The 20,257-nt window shown below is 40.3% G+C and overlaps 1 protein-coding gene across 8 annotated transcripts in view; it reads left to right on the top strand.

Annotated features, from left to right (window-relative positions):
* Window positions 1-20,257, top strand: part of LOC117536023 (MAP7 domain-containing protein 1-like) — a 40,173-nt gene that overhangs the window by 3,986 nt on the left and 15,930 nt on the right. For 5 of the 8 annotated variants that reach the window (XM_034200742.1, XM_034200740.1, XM_034200736.1 and 2 more), the window contains exons 2-7: window positions 11,972-12,181; window positions 14,749-14,817; window positions 15,049-15,069; window positions 17,228-17,391; window positions 18,291-18,399; window positions 19,829-19,933. In XM_034200742.1, coding sequence (XP_034056633.1) covers window positions 11,972-12,181; window positions 14,749-14,817; window positions 15,049-15,069; window positions 17,228-17,391; window positions 18,291-18,399; window positions 19,829-19,933 — 678 coding nt within the window. The remainder of the gene's footprint in view (window positions 1-11,971; window positions 12,182-14,748; window positions 14,818-15,048; window positions 15,070-17,227; window positions 17,392-18,290; window positions 18,400-19,828; window positions 19,934-20,257) is intronic. The other 3 variants (XM_034200738.1, XM_034200741.1, XM_034200743.1) reach the window with 3 other exon arrangements.

Below are 20,257 nucleotides of genomic sequence, written 5' to 3'. Positions count from 1 at the left end.
CTGGGAACCTGGACAGGGAGTCCAGGTTTAGGCAAGATTGTTTTGGTTTAAGTGAATCTTTGAAGAAGAAGGGAGGAGGAGGCCAGAGCTCTCTCCCTTCAACACTCCACGTCAGCTGTCCCTGTGACCAGATGCTATAAATCACAGCCTCTCACAGGAAAGGAGAGGAAATGCTCCATTCGGCTGCTTCTGAGCATAAAGCAGAAGGAGGATGTAGCTCGCTAAGCGCTTATGCACAGATTAGTCATGTTTTCCTGCGTTTCCCGTGCTATAAAAAAGCAGAAATCATGAATGGGATGTTGATACATACTGAATAATAATCCTGTTAGCAGCATAATCCTGTTAGAGAGCGGTGTGAGGCAGAGTTTAGTCATACAAGGAATTGTCATATCACATTTAATTGATAAGAGTCATTGTAGCAACACCTACACATCTGGGACTCTTTTAGAGCAGTAATACGAGATCAAACACTCTCAGAATCATAAGGAAATTAACATTTAAATGTTGAGTGTTATTTAGGCCACCGTTTCCTATGATAGATGTTTTGTATTGCTTTCAGCTGAACTAGTGCGTTTCCTGTGCGTAAAAAATATGCTCTAACTAAAGATGATGCTAGATGGTATACACTTCCTGTCCCCTAAAATGTCTTGCGTATTTATACATTTTATATTTACACAGCTATTTCGGGGTGCAAATGAATGCATGGAAGTTCTTTGTTGAAATATGGCTATTGGAAACGGGAACAATTGGAAGCATCGCTTTCCATAATGCTAATTCAAAACTACTTGTAATGTCACCTGAGCGACATTTGAGCACAATCAGAAAGATGAGATATTGGTTTTGTAAGATCCAGTTACAATGTGATACTGAGACAGTCCAATAAGACAAATTGGTCTTGACTTGAACAAAGTGAATTTTCTCCTGATTTGTCTCTGGTGTTAAATGATTTGTTGACGTTCACTTCTCAGACTCAGACCTGCTGCTCCCATGTCAGGGGTGAAACCTGATGTGACACGGATCCAAGAAACTGACTCTCTTAGGGCTTTCACACCAACGCGATTCCCGTTCTAGCTCCATGCTAGAGCTTTTCTGGTTCGGAACCAGTTTTTCCGTTCAGCCCCCATTTTGTTCACACCGCCCAGAGCCCGACTGGTGCTGCCGCTGCTGCGTCATGACGTCACCGTTTACGGCGCTCACTACAACAACAACAACAACAACAACAACAATGGGGGACTACGAAGCCAGATTAAATTAAATAACGACTTCTCCAACCTTGTACTTTTCTCCAGAGTGCCGTGGTTCATTATTTATTAATGTGTTTCAGCGGCATTTACCGACCGCTGCAGTGCTGCTCTTCCACGGGAGTTTATTCGGTAGGCCTACCACTTTACTATAAGACTACCCTTAGGCTATAAAGGATTCATAAAGGGTTTATAATTAGGTTATGAATTAGGTTGTAAACACTTTATTAATCATTAAGAACCATTTATAAACCAGTTCTAACATAGTATTCATACATCAACACAGGCTCACTATTTGGTAAGATGACTAAGCCTTATATTGGCTACTTAGTGAGGATCAACTCAGTGAGCAACAGACACCAAGGATGCTGGCTGATGAAGAAGACGAAGTAAGCTAAGTAGCCAATATAAGGCTTAGCAGTAGATAAATGTGGGCTCACTATTTGGCAAGCAAACGGTCACAGTTGCCCTGTTTTTCTCATGTCTTTATAAAAGCTTATTAATCATTTATAAAGTGTTCACAACTTAATTAATAAATGAATTACAAACTATTCGTAAACCCTTTATAAGGGTAGTCTTATTGTAAAGTGGTACCGTTCATTCTCCCGTTAGCTCCGGGTTAGCTCACACGGCAGCGTCCGCTGTAAAGTATTCACTGTTCGACTGTCACAAGCAGCTGATACATATCCCCAATTCCCCTTAAGTGAATGTGTTTCAGTCTGAATTGACGCTGTTTGGCATCACAAGTACGCTGTTATGAATGTTTCTCTGGTATAAAATGGGTGATGTTAGCATAGCAACCGAAGCTAAACTGACTGGCCACAATAAAAGGCCACTCTGTAACGTGCATTTTTGCTTTATTGGGGGGGTCTGGGGGGGTCCGAAAACCAGTCAGTATCTGGTGTGAGGGTTAGGGTTAGGGTTAGGGTAATGTTGTGAATCGAGTGGCCCATGGTGTTGATGGGGTTATGGTATGGGCAGGCGTATGTTATGGACGACGAACACGGGCCACTCGATTCACAACATTACCCTAACCCTAACCCTACCCCTCACACCAGATACTGACTGGTTTTCGAACCCCCCCAATAAAGCAAAAATGCACGTTTCAGAGTGGCCTTTTATTGTGGCCATTCTAAGGCACACCTGTGCAATAATCATGCTGTCTAATCAGCATCTTGATATGCCACACCTGTGAGGTGGGATGGATTATCTCGGCAAAGGAGAAGTGCTCACTATCACAGATTTTTTCAGATTTGTGAACAATATTTGAGAGAAATGGTTATTTTGTGTATATAGAAAATGTTTTAGATCTTTGAGATCATCTCATGAAAAATGGGAGTGAAAGTGTTGCGTTTATATTTTTGTTCAGTGTATAACCCTCTCTGCCTGTACTTGTCCCCCCATTACCCATGCTGCCTTGCAGTATGTACTAGATGGTTTTTTTTATGTGTTACTCCAACCTTGGGGGAATCACTAGCAGATGTACCCCCCTTCCCCCCCTCTGTACTGTATTTATGCTTGTTTGTATGTGTGTGGAGATACGAGCCCGGATGTAGTTACATTTGATGCTCATGTCCACTTAAACTCTCACACACACACACACACACACACACACACACACACACACACACACACACACACCCTCTCAGTCACAGGACACAGGCTCTAATATTAGAGTGCAGTTGATGGCGGATGCATTCTGCTAACAGACATCATATTGCAACCTCATTTAATCTGGAAGACAGGACAACCCAACCCAGAATAATAAGTGTATGTTCAGCCATCTTTACTTAAAACTAATTTGACAACTGTGCATATTCCCGAGAAAATCGTTCAGTTGTGTAAGGATGCGTTATGCGTCATGTGGTGTGTCAGATGTTTTCCTTCTTTCTTTTCAAACCCCTCCATGTGTTTGTCTGCTCTCCACATGGATTGTTTGTTTTGAACAACAGATAAGAAGGCAGTTCAAAATGCAGCGTCTCCTGCTGCACCAGTCAATTGATTACCTGCAATCTCTCCTTCAATGACGCCACTCTGCCTTTTTCATCACCCAAACACCAGTTGCAGGTTGACCTAGCTAGCACCTGGCTTTTTCCTTTAATGCATTGATATGCAAAAATGTTCAAGAAAAATGTCAGTACATTTTGGCTGCAGCCAGTCAGGTCTTTCTTTTAGACATGCAGACTGTTACATAGCGTCTTGCTTGTCAAATGTTTCCCCTGTCTGACCTTGGGGAAATGTCATTACTATCCCTGATCATTTCTCTTTAAAAAGGATTTAACATCAAATGTTTATGAAGCAAAACACTAGAGGGCAGATGCTGCAGCACCCTATTCCTGTTGATTTAGTGAAGAGGTATTATCCTCATCTTCTGTGTCATGCATAAGAAAGGTCAAGCAGTCTGTACTGGTTGCAAGAAGTGCAATTCAAATATACATCTCTTCCACAAAACATAAAAGTAATAATTGTTATTATATTGATCACAATGAATATACAGCAACTTATTTATCATTTTCATACTAGAGATATTAACTATTTTTGTAAATGAATAGTTTTTTTCCAGCTGTCTAAGTGTTTGTGTTAACTGTTTGTGATGCAGCACTAAAACCAGACCTCAGCTGAGATTAAATGTAATTGCACTTCACCGCACTGCCAGGTCAACATTAGTCAGCCACATACAGTTATGCCCTACTTTCCAAAACAAGTGGGTAAGTGTGGTGGGACAGCTTTAGCCTAATTACGCTTTATCAGTCATGTCTCTCTTTGAAGTTTTCTTTACAAAGCCAATCAAGAGTTAGGTTTTTTTTTATATAGACACCAAAATGAACAAACGAAAACTTTAATTGGACATGCAGACTAGGAGTCTCTCTTTTTGGCAAGGTCGCTCTTGGAAAACTCAACAACAAGAAGCAACAACAACGTAGACAACGTAATATTTGTTTGGCCTCTTGGAGGCACTGCATCAAACTGCGCACACGGTATCAACATATAACCACCTGTAAACAAATGTAAGTGAACATTTGTGCTAACAGTAGCATACTGTTGGTTTCCTGATGAATGTAGGCCTAATATTCACTCACTTTTAGCTTTTAAATGCTTAATTCTAACAAAGTTAGATGCTTACTTTGTCTGTATGATAATCGTATATGGGTATATAGCATACCGTCTTTTAGCGTCAGAGTTTTTTAGCTGAAAATATAAGCTAGAAACAGGTTTGTTGAGAGCGGAAAGACTGAACCAAAACATTCAAGCTGCAGGCCAGGCGTTCGAAACAACAAAGTGAAAGACGCTTCCATAATCTTGCTAACAAACAGACGAGCAAACCTAAAACCCAACCTCCTTGGTGGAGGTAACAAGATTGAAATTTGACCTGACATTGAATGACAGCTTTAGGTACTTGATACTCCAATTTCTATACATTTCAAAAGTATGCAAAGAGGTATTGCCATAAAGCTAAACTTATTAAAAAAAAATTCTCCAACACTTTTCCACTTTGTCACTCTTTAAGGTAGTGGCCGTTGTTCTGTTTGTTACCCTTGCATCTTGGAGAGTGATTGACTATGGAGGTCAGTTGTTATTTCTTCCTTTCGTATGCGTTCAACATAAAGATGGTGTCTGTGCTTATTTACATCACACGCCTTCGTCATTGTTGCTAAGCCACGGAGATGACGACCGAACGGTGAGGTCGTGGCTAGAGAAGTGAAACTCCTTGACTACAGCTGCAGTCAAAACAAACCACGTCTGAGCTATTTTCTCTCTTCTGTCTCCCAGAAAAGATTTTCTCAACACCCTGCAATAAAAACGGTTCAGAGATATTCCCCTTTCTCACTCCGTCACCTTTGTTCTAATTTGTCAGTATCAACTCTGAGTCGGTGGATAGAGAAGCAGGGAAAAATGAATAATAGATGATACATATATGATTCATGCTTGGCTCTGTTGAACGTCGTCGTGACTGGGTAACCCACTTCTCTGTGGTTAAAAGCATCTGGAGATCTCTCCTTTCTGCAGTTCAGTTACATCCTGTCTCCTGCCACTCGCCGTTCTGACTGAATCTGTTTGAGCTTTCATGTTCATTATGTAGTACTCATATTAACCTTTAATAGCTTGTCTTTTATAGTCTTGTTTCACAGAGGGGTTGAGATACAGAGTAAATGGTCCCCCATGTGGTGTCTGATGTTTGCTGATATAAACCAGCATCTTGTGTCAGGTGACAAGTCAGTCCAAATGTTTGGTTGTTTGGTGGCAGGAAATAGGATATGAGTTTACATCAAGAGACAGTTTACCCAACTTACAAAAAAAAAGGTATTTAACCATGACTATATAGTTTGGGATTTATGTTGTGTGTGAGTTTCCTTAAATACAATAAGGGTGGTTAAAGTTTTGGATTCAAAGTTAAATCAACATGTGAGTTGGCTGTTATTTTACCTTTAATATTATCCCATCATTTGTGCAGTTTTTGGGAGGTCTCAAAGAATATTTGTATGATCAACCTCTTTAGCTTTAAGCCTTAGTTTTACATGTCTACTCATGCTTTTGTAATTAGTTTTTATGTAAGTAAGCTAGCTGGCTAAAACCACAGAGCCACTCAAGGGTTATTGGAATGTTAGTTAATTTAATATTTAGTCAATTATAATATGGCTAACCTGCCATATTTGCACTAAATGATTCTTTAATTTTAAGTCAGCTTTGGACAACAGGGAGGACGCATTGGGTCGTATTTTGTTCAGCCAGACTCCTAAGATAAAATGCTACATTGTGCTTAACAGCCGACGCACAGTGCTCTGTCATTTAAACCTTAAAATGAAGGTTTCTCTTTTATCATCAGCACTCATTGCTTCTCCTGTGACAGTGATTAGTGGCTGTGTTCTTGTTGTTACGACCTGGGACTCATTGCAAACACAGCTGTTTATTCTGGAGACCTCTCACGGCATATCGGGAGAATCTGAGGGGTTCAAAGGTTCGTACAGCATTTGTTTAGTGAGGCCTGAAGCCTTTCTGTGCCTGCTCCGAGGCAGTTGCATGCAGTTGACATTTTGTTTATTATATCATGTATGATTGAATTTGGACTCGATGACCTTTTGTTTTATTTTTGATTGTCATTAAATAGAGCTGGGGATTTCAGTCTGTTACTTGATTTGTATTTCCCTTTTTATTCATACACTCATTGGTTAGACCTATTCAGACATCCGAAAGGAAGCCTTGATTTGAGCTGTTGTTTCTCTCAGCACACCAGTGTCCCAGGAATGTTCTTCCTCTTCTTTTCCCTAAGGCGTTGATTCTTGTTGCCCAAGAGCGTTTCCTTTATTTTTGCAATGCACAGAGGAAGAGGTGGTCCACGAAGGCCACATGTGCAGTGCACAGTTTGTAAGCATAACAATTATCTTCCTGCCAAAGTTTCTAAAATGAGATTTGATGCCTCAAGATATGTTTTTTTTGTTGGGAATATTACAAATTCCTGGAGACACTTTGCATTTTGTGGAAGTGACATCTATCAGATAATGTCCTGTTGCTTTGACAACACATAGCTCTTTGGTTTGCAGGATTTTAACCCTCTGAGTCCTTGGCACATGCAGACAATGCAGACACATAAAGACACACATTTGGTGTTTAACGTGCAAGGGGAATGTGGATGCCAGGGATTCCTGAGGGTGTCCTGACCCAGATCCAACATGTCCCACTCATCAAAAAGACACACACACACACACACACACACACACACACACACACACACACACACACTCACACACTCTCACACTCTCACACACAACATGCCCATACTGGCTCTCTAATGAACATAACTCCAAACAATAGAGCTGACCTGCTTCACACCACACGGGGTTCTGCTCTCCTCCGCCCTTTCGACAAAGTCTGATTTAAGTGATGCTTCCCTTCAAACACCCAACTCATTAATAGCTTTTTATAAATAAACTCTTACTATATTTTGTAGATGTCAAAAGTATAATTTGTAATACCTACATGAAACTAATTATTCCAGAATACAAATGCAGCCCCAGTGCCTCTAGGTGCATGTACTATGTGATGTCATTTAATGTATCTATCCCATGTTAGTATATCATTGTGCAACTTTGTTAACACAATATTCATTTGTCATTTTCACATGTTCACCTAGTTCAATCTAATTCAGTTGAATAAAACAGGCAATGAAGGTTATCGTTTCATTTAGCGTACCTTTATCGATATTGTTTAGTTGACAAAATAACTGAAAAGCATCGAAGCTATTTCAAGGTCATGTTAATTTTCTTTTGAACATTCTGTCTTTATCCCAATGTTGAAAAAAAAAAAGGACAAAGAGGGTGAACAAGATGCTCAAATTGAACCAGGAACGTTGAAAAATGATATTGTATGTATCTTAATGACTAAATCATAAAGGTGAATGTCTGCTTTTTCCATATAAGCTGTTTTCTGAGCTAAATTAGTCTTATTTTGTTCACCTAAAATACTTTATAACAGTGTGCAAACGCATAAAGATTAAGAATGTAAATGTTGAAGTGGTGCAGTGCAGATAGAAAATGAGTGTTGGCCTACTGCCACACTTACATTTCCAACGCCACCAAAATGTCCATCATGCGATATTTCGATCATCTTTACCCATCCCACAGACTTACCGTGTTTATTCTGCACATCTTCTTCACGACCCATCTCCACGTTGTCAATTACAAGGCACCTATACTGGAAAATCCTCAGACCATTCACATCACTCAAAACAGGTCATGTTTTTTGTACAATTTGTTTGTCAGAAGGATTACGGAAACACTACTGGCCCGATTTTAACCCAACTTGGTTGACAGCAACAGATAGCAGATAATCACTTTAATGTTTGCTCTCCAATTGCTCTTCTAGTTCTATTTGTGATGCACTGCAATTTATTTTTGAGAGGGTACTGCGCACAGGTGGTACAGATGTTGGTTGTATGTAAAGGTAGAAAACAGTAGTCAGAAATAAAAAACATTAAAACAAAAAAATAAATAAACTAAAGTGCACTCAAAGAACGCAGACAAGGTCGTCTTTCCATAATCTTGCTGACACAAATAAACAAACCAACAAACAGTAATAAAAACATTTCCACAAAGTGAATCAGAAGTATAAGCATCCTTAGTCTACAGTATTTCCTCAATTGTCTAAGAGTAAAACATATAATATCTAACAGTCTACAGATTTTTCCTAACCATCATTGGTCAATTTCTGTCGGCGTTGGCATCCGGTTTGGCAGGTTGTTAACTCTCATTTGGACGCCCTCCTCTATTTGATTCTGTTATTGATTAAAACAGTCTTTTCTGTGCCAGATGGATTTGGATTATGCAGCCAAAATGTGGGCCACACACAAACCAAATGAAGTTGCCCTGCTCCGCCTGCTGTGAATCTGGCGTACCACATGCTGCAGTTTGTGGTCACTGCGCTGCCCCAAGGTGCCTCGACAGGAGCCAGCCCCTTTTATGGCCGACATTCTCAGTAGGGTGCTTATCGCTATTTATAAACCCAGAGTCTGTCACAGTGGCACAGAAACCTGAGATGGCTGTGGAGGGGACCAGGAGCTCTGTAGGAGGGGGGTGAACATCATGCTGAATGTGTGTGTCTGTGTTAAATGGAGCTTGTCACATGAATGGCTGATCATGTGCGATAAGATAACTTGACGCTGACCATGTTGTTCTGCAAGGCTGTATGGTTTGTCGTTTTCGGGACGTAAATGAAAACATGTTTTATAATTAAGTGAACATAATTTAATTGAGATATATTCACATATTATAATGAGTTGTTAGTTTTGGAAGCAATTGTGAACATTTGACACAGACATTACCCTAGTCCTATTTGTCTGTAATCATTTTGGAAATACATTTCCTACAAGGCTTCAGGGGACACAGGAAGTATAATGCTGCCATGTGTTCAGTGAGCTATGCTGATACCACTTGAGCCTTGTTTTTGCCAGTAATTAGCTACATCATACAAATTGGCACTATATAAAGTATGCCGAATTAGCTATTAGCAGTCACAATTTGTCATCATGAAATTGACTCGTGAAATTACAGACAACTATCACTGGATTATTTTAATACTGAAGAAAACTTGTTCATGTGACATCTGCTCCTCTGTCCGGTAGGGATCACTGCGCAGATTGTCATCACAACACATCACTTGGTTTCCAAAAGCCTAACCTTTATACATTGGTGTTAAATAAAGTGGCCCTATATTGGGGGCTAAGTCTTATTTTGTTCAGACTATACAGCATTAAAGTCAAATGTTACCCTTAAAAAGTACCATGACTCATCTTAATCAACAAATACAGATTGTCAAAACATTGTGAAAGTCCACAGTCCTTAAAACATTATACAAACGGTGAAACAAAAAAAGGAAAAAGAGAGCGACCAATTTAAAGGATTAATTCAAATGATAGTTAAGTAATACAAAAATACTGCAGTTGGACAAAATGTCATGTCCTGATCTGCCTGTCTTTAGGCTATATTCTCTTTTTCCTCCCTAGAATATTTTGAATTCTAGGAATGAAAGTGGTCTTAGTTGTGCTAATCATTCCTAATGTGGACTCAGTCTCTCTTACAGCCATGTAAGGCTGCTAAACTGATGAAATACACAAGTCTACCACACTGTAATCTTCTTAGGCGAGGAGGAGCACTGCAATCCTCTTTTAACCAAATCCTAATCCTTTCTTCAACATCAGGTGGAAGCGGAGCCATCCATCCATGTATTTCTTTCTTACTCTCTGATGTAAACACACTCCCTATCATTCCTCCATTAGTATTCTGGAGTTCATGCTGTGCATTAAGCTCTGTGCTGAAGTACAGTGGGGGTGTCTGGAGAGGAGCCCAGTGTTAATCTGTGATTCATCTGGTTCGGTGAGCGTTTGGACGGGCCTGTGGAGAGCTTCACGCTCCATCTGCCCCTTGTTGGCTGCAGAGGAGATCTGGCCTGGAGCCTGCAGCCTCTCACCTTCTTACCTCACTGTCTCTGAACTCCTGTCTCATTATTTCTCCAGCTCTGGGACTAGCTGTTACTGTCTTTATCTGTCCTCCTTTTTTCGTCTTTTCAAATCCTTTCCTTTTCTTCCTCCGTCATTATGCTGCACCATTTGTCCACTCTCTCATTGTCCCCCAGCTCCCCTTTCTCTATAAACCTCTCTTCTCACTCTCCACATGTCCTTTCAGAAGTGCACAAATTGTCCCTTCTTCTTCTAATTCTTCTTCTTCCAGCTCCGTACCCCCTCCATGCGTCACTGCTCTGTTTGTCTCCATCTTTGTCAGTGTGACAGGCAGAGAGGGTAAAGGAAGGGGGGGGGGAGTCGAACAAGCAATAGCCTGAGTGTGAAAACAGAGTCTGAGAAGGGATTAAAACAGGATGTGTTCTGTGGCTTTTTTCTGCCTCTCTGTCGTCCTCTGTAAGGGTCAGAGGTCAGGAAGTCTGGCCTCGTGACCGGATCTGTGTGGAGGAAGTCTTCATAAGGAGGCCTTCATTCTATACAAAACATGATTGAATACAAGTAAAGATTATTGTTATTATGGATTAATCAGTAGGTTCAATGCCAACTTTAGATTTGAAATTAAATGTTCAAGTCATGCAGTTACCAAACATGGTAAAAGCTCGAGGACAAACTTCAATTACAGTTGTGTTAAATCTCTCCCTTTTTTTTATTTGTAAAATGTTGTATTTTTTGAGCCAGAGAGTGCTTTGATTGATAGATATGGTGGTGAACGGGAGAGACAGAGGGGAGAATATTGTCCGAATGTTTGGCGAACCAGATAGGAACCCGCGTACTTGGCAGTGGGCACCTCAAATGGACCGCCTGTTCTAAACACAACCTGCAGCCCAAATCTCTCACATTTTAAACATAAACATGGTCTTTTAGCGTACATTTTCAAAATGCTTGTTGCGTCCCATCAACAGTCCACAACCTGAACATTAACCAAAAATAATTTAAAACAGTGAAAAGCAACTTATTTTAGAAGCAGAAACCAAAAAAAGTATAATTTTCACATAAATAATGACTTTAAACACTTTTTTATCGTGAACGTTTGTGTTGCCCCACAGTGAAGTCAGGGGATTTAGACTCCAGTTTCGGTGGCTCTGTGGGGATAATTCAACCAATCATCATTCATTATCCCTGTGATAACAACTGTGTAAGCATTCATCTTTTTAGGGAAGCTGAAATCAACACAACAAACTCTAGTGTTTTTCTTCTGCCCCATAGGAAAAACCAATGTGTATAATAAAATATGCCGCCTTTTTAGTTCAGAGAATCTGTTGAATTGGCTCCACTCCTTCAAAGACAACTGAGATTTCCTCCCATGCTTCTATCTCACCTACTGCGGTGTGTCTACAGCTGGTAATATGAGGCCCTTTATTTCAGCTCTAAAACCTTCAGGGACGGAGGGGGAAGTGCAGTGCTGCACATCGACTGATGTGTGTGAATTGCATGTGAAGGAGATGTTAATGGTTTCTAATTAGGTGAAGTGTTGCGTTAATGAAGTAGCACAAATATTTCCAAGCTTATAGTGAAGGTGCGTCACAAATGGATGTAGACAGACAGTCACTAGCAATGGAAAACATACTAGTGATGCAACTAGACGTCACAAAGCATCTGTGACAGCACAAAGGAAACTATGCATTATCATGGTGTTTTAATATTGTGTGACATGACAGATCATTTAATAAAGCATCTATGGTAACTCGTCTTAATCAATCTGTGTCTTTTCTTCCTCCAGCTCTTCCTCTGCAGACGGAGTCTCAGTCCATCCAGAATGGGGACAAGTCTCTGGGGAAGGACATCCTGACTTCAGATGACTCCGCCGTCACAGACCTCTCTCCTAAAACAGACTCCAGCCCCATCACAGAGACCCCCACCAACACAGATGCCTCCTGCAAGACAGATGTGAGGCCCTCCACCCCGGGCAGCAGCCCTCAACCCAAGAAAGGTAGACATATGGAGGTTTTTGCTGATAAATATGAATTACAAACACATAACATCAGTCCTGGGTAAGCTTGCAAAGTCAAAGACAGCAACATGTTAAATCTCTGCCCTGTTAAAACAGATGCGTGCCCCCTTTCTTGTGCATCAAGTAGAAGCAGTACAAATGTTATTTTTGAAAGGCTTACAACAAATACGAATTGAAGCGGAATATTTTGTTAAACATGATCGGGATTTTGGAAATTAGCACATCCTTATGATATGAATGCAACCTTACTACACTCTTCATTCTAAGGTTTTTGAGTATTGTATCCCATTCAGCCAGCAAAGCATGAGTGATGTCAGCTGCTGATTGTATAGTGATAAGGCCTTTCTCCTGCCAGTGAATCCCACAGGTGTTGAGTGGGGTTAAGGTCAGCTCCCTTTGTGCTGGCCGGTCAAGTACAAGGAAAAAAGAAGAACATTTTCAAATACTACACGTTGCTGCTTTCAGTTGGAGTTTGTTATTTTTTTCCTTTTATAAGCAAAAATATGAAAGGGACTGCTACAATTGCTGGTACTTTTGTGCTTCATTTGGAGGCAGATGAGTGCAGTGATCAGATAGGATGCTGGCTCTTAGAGATAATGAGGTAATTAAGTCAGAGTGATGCAACAGGGGGACAATGGTGCACACTTGAATGGCTGTCAACCAGACACAATGCAAGGTCACAGTGGTCCTTAGTTTGTGTTATGGTTGCAATCACAAAAGCTACAATTACAAGTGTTGAAACTGGCAGCAGCAAAAATAGCTGCTTCTGTTACAAGCTCGTTCTTTTTTTGTTTTACTTGGTAAGTTGTTTGATTGCTGCTGAGGTGTAGAATGTGGAGTCAGCATTTTGTCCTACAGCTGCTGGCCATGTGACCCCATCGGGCTGTTGGCTTCCTCATCTCATTTATTAAAAACCTGCTTCTTTGAAATGGCTTAATTGCTCCACATAAAACACTACACCGCCTCCGTCATTATCAGGGAAAAAAGTTTCAAACCCCCTAAAAAGACCCTAAATGTATGAAACTGTGGCTATTTTTTCACTCTTTGTCCTCATGGAAGTTTCGATGTACATTGAGTCATTCTCACCAGACAGATGGTAGTGGCTCAAGCCAAATCGTCCTGTGCTATGGGGAGGGAGACTGAAGCATTGAGTGTCAAGTACAAGACCTCCAGACTGATGAGGTTTATTTATTCTCTGCACTTCATAGCGTCTGCATGTCAGGCAGACTGAAGTGCGCAGCCGGAAAAACTCTCCGAAAGGTGGGGAGGAAATTCAGGTTGCCATGGAGACACTGCTGAAGTGCTGCAGGGCGCCGTGATTGGTTGAGAATACATCATACATATTACATAGCGTGAAGGAGAACCACAAAATCAGACGTGCACCCCGGGGGTCCTGGTTTCAGCCGTGTTTTTTTCACACCCAGTTTCTAGAAGATAGAGACGCTCAAATCCTCATGTTTCACCGCTGCGTCTTAGAGTGTATCAGATACATGCTGATTATCACTGCAGCAGAAAAACAAGAGGATATTCCCAGTTACAGTGGACCTGCATAAGAGTTTTAACATTGTGAGTGTATGAGGAGACGGAACTGCTTTGACCTGATTAACTGAATCAATGAATGAAACCTGCAGATATAGGTTTTATATATCGAAAAGCCACATGATAAAGACTTGTTTTTAATCAGCAACATTCAACGGAAAACAATCAAATCTTGGGGGTGGCGCTCATGATGCTCACAGCTTTAAAATATAATTATATAATATTATAATCACACATATAAAAAGCCAGAAACAGTGTCAACAATCTGCTTCAGCTGCTTTTTAACTGGGTCGCTTCTATTGTTTCACTAAAAACATATTGTCGACTGATGTAAAGTAACAGGACAGTCTCACAAGTGGTGCCTTTCTGTTGACATGTTTTAGATAGCAAGCTGTGCCACCACATGTCTGTATCCCAGGTGTTCCTCTTCTCCCGTTACTCCTGAGGGATCCCAAGGCATTCCCGGGACAGATGGGATGTGTAATCCCCCTCAGCGTGTTCTGCCTTTGCCTTGGGTCGTCTCCGAGTTAGAGTAGTTCCGTGAAAACCTCTCGAGGGAGGCGTATCAAACGAATCCTAATCAGATACCCCAAGCTCTTTCTAGATTTCTGAAGTAGTTCTCCTTAGTTCAACTGAGCACTTTATTGTCTTTGATCGACCTGCTCAGCAGCAGGCAGACACAGTTAGCCACTAGCTGGTGCTTAAAGTGGAGCATTAAGCAGCTAAAGACACAGATATTTCCATCAGGAGGTGGTGGAGACCAAACCTGGAGCTAAACAACTCAGAAAATGAATATCTCGTACATTCATATGGGGGACAAACAATACTTCCAATAACAACAAAACCTTGCTCAGTAACTGCTTGATGTGTTGAAAAGCAAATGTTTTAGAGTTTGTTACTTAAGTGTTCATCTTTCTCTGCCCCTAAGTGACCACCATATAATTAGTTTTTGGAGGTTTAAGATGTACGTTTCAAATGAGAGCTTTATTTTTTATTTTTCCCTACAGATTCGATGAGCTCAGAGCAACGACAGAAACTTGCCAAGGAGCGGAGAGAGGAAAGAGCCAGATATATTGGTAAGAAATACTAAAACTGTCGAATATTTTATATGTTTCTTTGAACAAATTTGATTACTTAAGAGACTCAGTTTGTGATGCATGAAGCTGGACATTGTAATTACCAACTTGTTGCATGTACACCTTCTGTTCCTTATCTAGTATTAACATTTCTCTTTCCTCTGTCACTGTGCTCTGGTATGACTGACAAGTATTGTCGTCTCTTATTGTTTCTCCTTGAATGGCTTTCAGAACAGCAAACTCAGCTGCAAGGTAAGGGGCTTCACTAAAACCCGATGAAGCATTTGTGCCGTCATGCTATTTGGGAATAATCACAGTTATGACATTTCTTCAGCCCTCCATGATTCAAATATGTTTTTACCTTTCTGTCATTGCGTGTCATTTTTGAACCCTCAGCAGTTCATTTTCAACTTTAATGTTTCCACTTATGTTTTGTTTAAGTTTGACTTTATGTTCTTCTGCATTTCTGCGCAGCATGCGTGTCCCACACCTTAAATCATGGTTTTACTTTATGGCTGCAGAATGAAACTTTTCCCTCCTATAAAAAGATTTTTCCAGTCTAAAAATCTGAAAGACTATACTTGTACAACACAAGGCTTCTCCCTGTGGATGTAGGCAGCCAATCAGAGCATAGCTTGTGGGGCGTTTACCCGCAGAAGCGCCCCACAGAGACAAGGGCGTGATAAATGAGCATCATTACCATAAACTGAGAGCAGGCCTTTCACAGAGATTATATTTAATTACTACCTTCATTAGCATCAATAATGTGGTCATGCTGCAGCACAGAAGAAAGGGAGTTCGGCCGTCTTTTTATCGATAATATCTGAGGTTTACTCAGCGTCCGTATAGATTACTGCAGTCTGCTTCTGTCTGTAATTACATGGTGAAACGTTAAGCCGTTTTAATGTGGAGCATGCCATTTCTTCAGCCCAGGATGCATATAATTGCATGTAGGTCGCAAAACATGTTGTTTTATTTACATGTATCCAAGAAACAATAAAGGATTGGGGTTTTGTTATGTAACTGCAACTCGAATATTTTAGCTTTCTCTGCAAAAGGGGAAAATGAAAAGCCATTAAACAGACACATTTTTCATCCTGCTGCTCGGAACACAGACACACATAATAGGATGTTTTCAGGAATTGGATTCATGGAGGATGAAGAAAGCTTTCTCATTGCGTATGAGGCTCAGACTTGTGCGCCTCATTAATGAAGACGAGCTAAAGAATACTGAACTTGATACAAAAAAAGGTCTTTGCTTAACCACACTGCTACATCCTTGCAGTACTAATGCTGTCTAACTCCCAGCAATATGAGGTAACATTGAATCATGCCATGCTATTGCTTTTGTTGTATCCAGCATGTAACCAACCTTCATCATCATCATCATCATACTCTCCACACTGCCTGAAATATGTTATATAAAAAGGGTAGAGTATATGCATGGAGTTTAATTCAAGAGGATTGATTGCTGTTGAATTGTTCCTCAAAGCAATGAGCCACAGCAGCGTATGAACAGAGAGTAGCAGGCGTCTGCCGGAGGGAGCTGTAACACACAGCGGGAAACTTCTGCTTATTTACTGTTATCAGGATTATAGTGTAATGAACTCAGCAGCTTCCATCTGCTTCACCCATTCAGTTCAAGATTCAAGAGTTCATTGAAACTCTGATGGAGAAGTTCCTTTAAATCACTTATTTCCACTAAGTATTACTATACTTCACATACTGTAGACTGTCATTACAAATATTCTTGTTGTGAAATTTGGTTCTGATAATCAGGGTCTCCAGAAGATAGATATAATGAGCTTATCACTTCCCTGAATCTTCTGTAGTACCAACATTTTGATTGATCTCGTGAAATAACTCTCCCAAATGTTCATCCAGTGCCCCCATCATTTTGTGGGTATAAATGACATTTCTTGACAAAGACTGGATAGATTGCCATGAAATGTATGTTAACACTGAGGCTGTAACACAAATTACAGCCTCAGCTGTAATTTGTATTTTTTGCTCATTGTCAGCATGCTGAACACACCAATCTAACATGATTAACAGTTAATATCACTATGTAAACATCAGGATGGTAACTTGCATCATTATGAGCATGCCTTAAAGAGCCACAAAGGCCTTTCCTAACATCATATCATAACCGTGCCATATAGAAAACATGTTGTATTATTATTATTATTATTATTATTATGAGTTTTGAAGATTAAGTGGTTGACATTACATAAATAAATAGCATGGGTTTTGCTTACAAATCACTTTTCAGATAATCACAACATTAAAAGAAAATATCTCAAATGGGACGTTGTCAACCTTTTTTTCCAACTTTCCCATATTTTTTTTTCTCCATCTATTCTGAATTTCTGTTTAAATGTTAACCTCTCTCTCTGTGGTCACCCTGCAGCCACAAAGAAGGTCCAATGGCTGGAGAAAGAGGATAAAGCCCGACGTCTGAGGGAGAGTCAGCTGGAGGATCGCAGGAGAAAACTGGAGGAGCAGAGGCTGAAGACCGAGAAACGCCGAACTCTGCTGGAGGAGAAACAGAGACAAAAACTAGAAAAGAACAAGGTGAGAGAATACAGTCATTCATGAGGGTCAAAACCATTGAAACATGGATTGAATAATGATACTGAATAAAGTCTTGGCTTTCCAATTAATGCTATGTTTAAAGCTTGTTAATAATTATTAACACTGAGCTACTATAGAACATATCTAACCGTCAATTTCCCCACTAATGTATTTCTCATGCTGATAACACAGACATATTTATTTCGTAGACAGAGAGAGAAGTGATTCCTGCCTCTAAAATATCTTGTGTTAACTGAAGTCAGGGTGGACAAGTCAAATGTATGCCAGTATTTATTTAAACTGGTAGTTGGCTGTTTATCAGGGATTTGGTCCAGTCCTGAATATCAGCTGTAATGTTTTGGCAGCAAACAGTTTTCTAAGGCAACAATATCATCTTGTGACTCCTCTTCACAAGTTACACGTGCTTATTATGAGTCGTGAGTATTTTCTACCAAACGGTTATTTCCCCTTCTAATTATTAGTTTTCTTGCTAAGAATTAAGTTCCTCAGTACCCCTCTCATATCTGGAGTCACAGCTAGTGGGCTATTAGCTTAGCATGAAGACTAGTGGAGGGTGGAAACAGCTAGCCTAGCTCTGGCCAAACTTTGAAAATACACATACAAAAGTTTCTATGGCTTGTTATTGATCATTTAGTATGATTTATTTTTTCTAAACAGAAATATTAAGAAGTAAAATGATGTACTGTATCTTGGGCTAAAACATCCAAGCTAACCTAGCTAATTCCTTCGCTATTTCAAAATGGTACTCTAACTTTCTCTTTCGTTATTGTTTTGATTAGGGTTAGAAAATGACATATTGTAGCAGAAAATTACTATTATATTTGTATTATACAATACTGTGCGTTCAACTATCGTTTTTAACTTTCTGGTCCCTCCAGGAGAGATATGAGTCCGCTATCAAGAGGTCGACAAAGAAGACGTGGACTGAGATCCGCCAGCAGAGATGGTCCTGGGCGGGAGGACTCAACCACACTTCCCGCAGAGAAAGTGAGTTTTAAATCAAGCATAATCACACAGACACTCAAACACAATTACAGGAATATATATCACGGATGTATATCACATCCTCACTGTTACTCAGGCCTTCCTGTTGAGCAACGCTGCACAGACTGTGACTCACTGGTCCCACTAACTGATGTAAGGAAATAACTTCTGAAGGGCTCGCTGTCATGAGGGCGGGACCAGAGGCAGGTGACCCCACTCAGTCATTTCAACCCTTGTAATTCCTCAGCGAATGTCAATGGAACAAGGAAACTGCCTTGAATTCATTAGAATAGCAGTGTGAACAGTGTTTTCTCAGAGAGCTGTGAGCTTATTCCCCTTTTCAAACATGTGACGAGACGCCTGTTTTGGATCTGTGACACCGAGGTCAAGACAGGTTTCTCTAATTTAAAGTGTGAAAGATAGTGAATGTGTGTGAGAAGCATGTGTGTGTGATATGTTATGCTGATTTGTTGTAGCAGAAAAAACTGTGGATCTACACTGAACAAAAATATAAACGCAACACTTTTGTTTTTGCTCCCATTTTTCATGAGATGATCTCAAAGATCTAAAACATTTTCTATATACACAAAATAACCATTTCTCTCAAATATTGTTCACAAATCTGAAAAAATATGTGATAGTGAGCAAATGGGAGCAAAAACAAAAGTGTTGCGTTTATATTTTTGTTCAGTCTATAATGGGGATGGGACGATAAAGGATTGGGATAAAAAGACACTCATAATAAACATATAATTGTTTGCAAAGAATTTTTTTTATGAGTATAATCGTTAATATCCTCACATGAGTGACTTTGAAAACCTGTGTAGCTCACTATGATGGTAGAGAAATAAAAAATACAGCTTAATTTAAAGGAAAGAGGAATGGTCATGTACTGTAGAAATGAACCCGAGTCCCACAATGTATTTTAGTTTTATCCTTAATTTATGCAGATAGAACGTTTTTTTATGATTATTTAAGGTTTCTTGATTTTCATTTAAAAGTGTGTTCTCTAAAAAAATATTTATCCTATCTGGGATTCAGATATATCAACAGATTTGGAGGTAAAGTGCTTTCAGTATGTTTCAGTGCCATTTTAAGAGTTTCTAATTAAACATTTTAATTTTAAGTATGATTAGTATAATGTTGTAAATCCCATTTCTTTTGGCCAGGATAATGGTGACATGACAAGTCCCATGCCTTCTCTAAATGTGTTTTCTAACTATACCACACCCTTCCCCATGCTTTCCTCAAATGTCCTCCCCCCACGTCTGAATTCAGAATAATCTCCTCCTTAATGTTAATGAGAGCCTCAGAATGGTCCCTGATCTCCTCCTGATCCACAGCGAGGGGAGTCGGCAGCCCTCGGCTGGGTTCGCCTGCACTCCGCCCGTCTTGTGAACAGTTGTTGTCTGTTGCGTTCTCTCCGGTGCAGGCAGATGCTCGGCCTCCACGGTCAACTTGCCGAGACAGGTGGACCCTGTCATTAACAACAGGCTGTCCAAGTCCTCTGCCACGCTCTGGAACTCCCCCAACAGAAGTAAGGACGACCTGACGTCAATGTCCACCAGGCTTCCTCTTCCCTCCCTAATCATCCCCCCTTCACCTTCCCCACCTCCTCTCACCCTACTCTGGTTTTTGGTTTTCGTCTTTTATGATTATAACTGTGGTCTCTGGTGGCCTGCCTGCCTGCCTGTGCTTGGTGACTGGTCATTACTCCCTCCTGTTGTCAGGTCTCGTTTGCATTGTGATTTTTTGATTTCAGTGGGTGGTTGTCATTGGTTTTGAGTTTCCTCTGCATTTTTGATCAACCTCCCTTTCACCTCGACATCACTGAGACACATTTCTTGATTGTTTTTGGAAA

Source organism: Gymnodraco acuticeps, unplaced genomic scaffold (assembly GCF_902827175.1).
Source record: "Gymnodraco acuticeps unplaced genomic scaffold, fGymAcu1.1, whole genome shotgun sequence".
NCBI classification, from domain to species: domain Eukaryota; kingdom Metazoa; phylum Chordata; class Actinopteri; order Perciformes; family Bathydraconidae; genus Gymnodraco; species Gymnodraco acuticeps.
The sequence above is the reverse complement of the archived record's forward strand: the minus strand, read 5'-3'. Positions and strand labels throughout refer to the sequence as shown.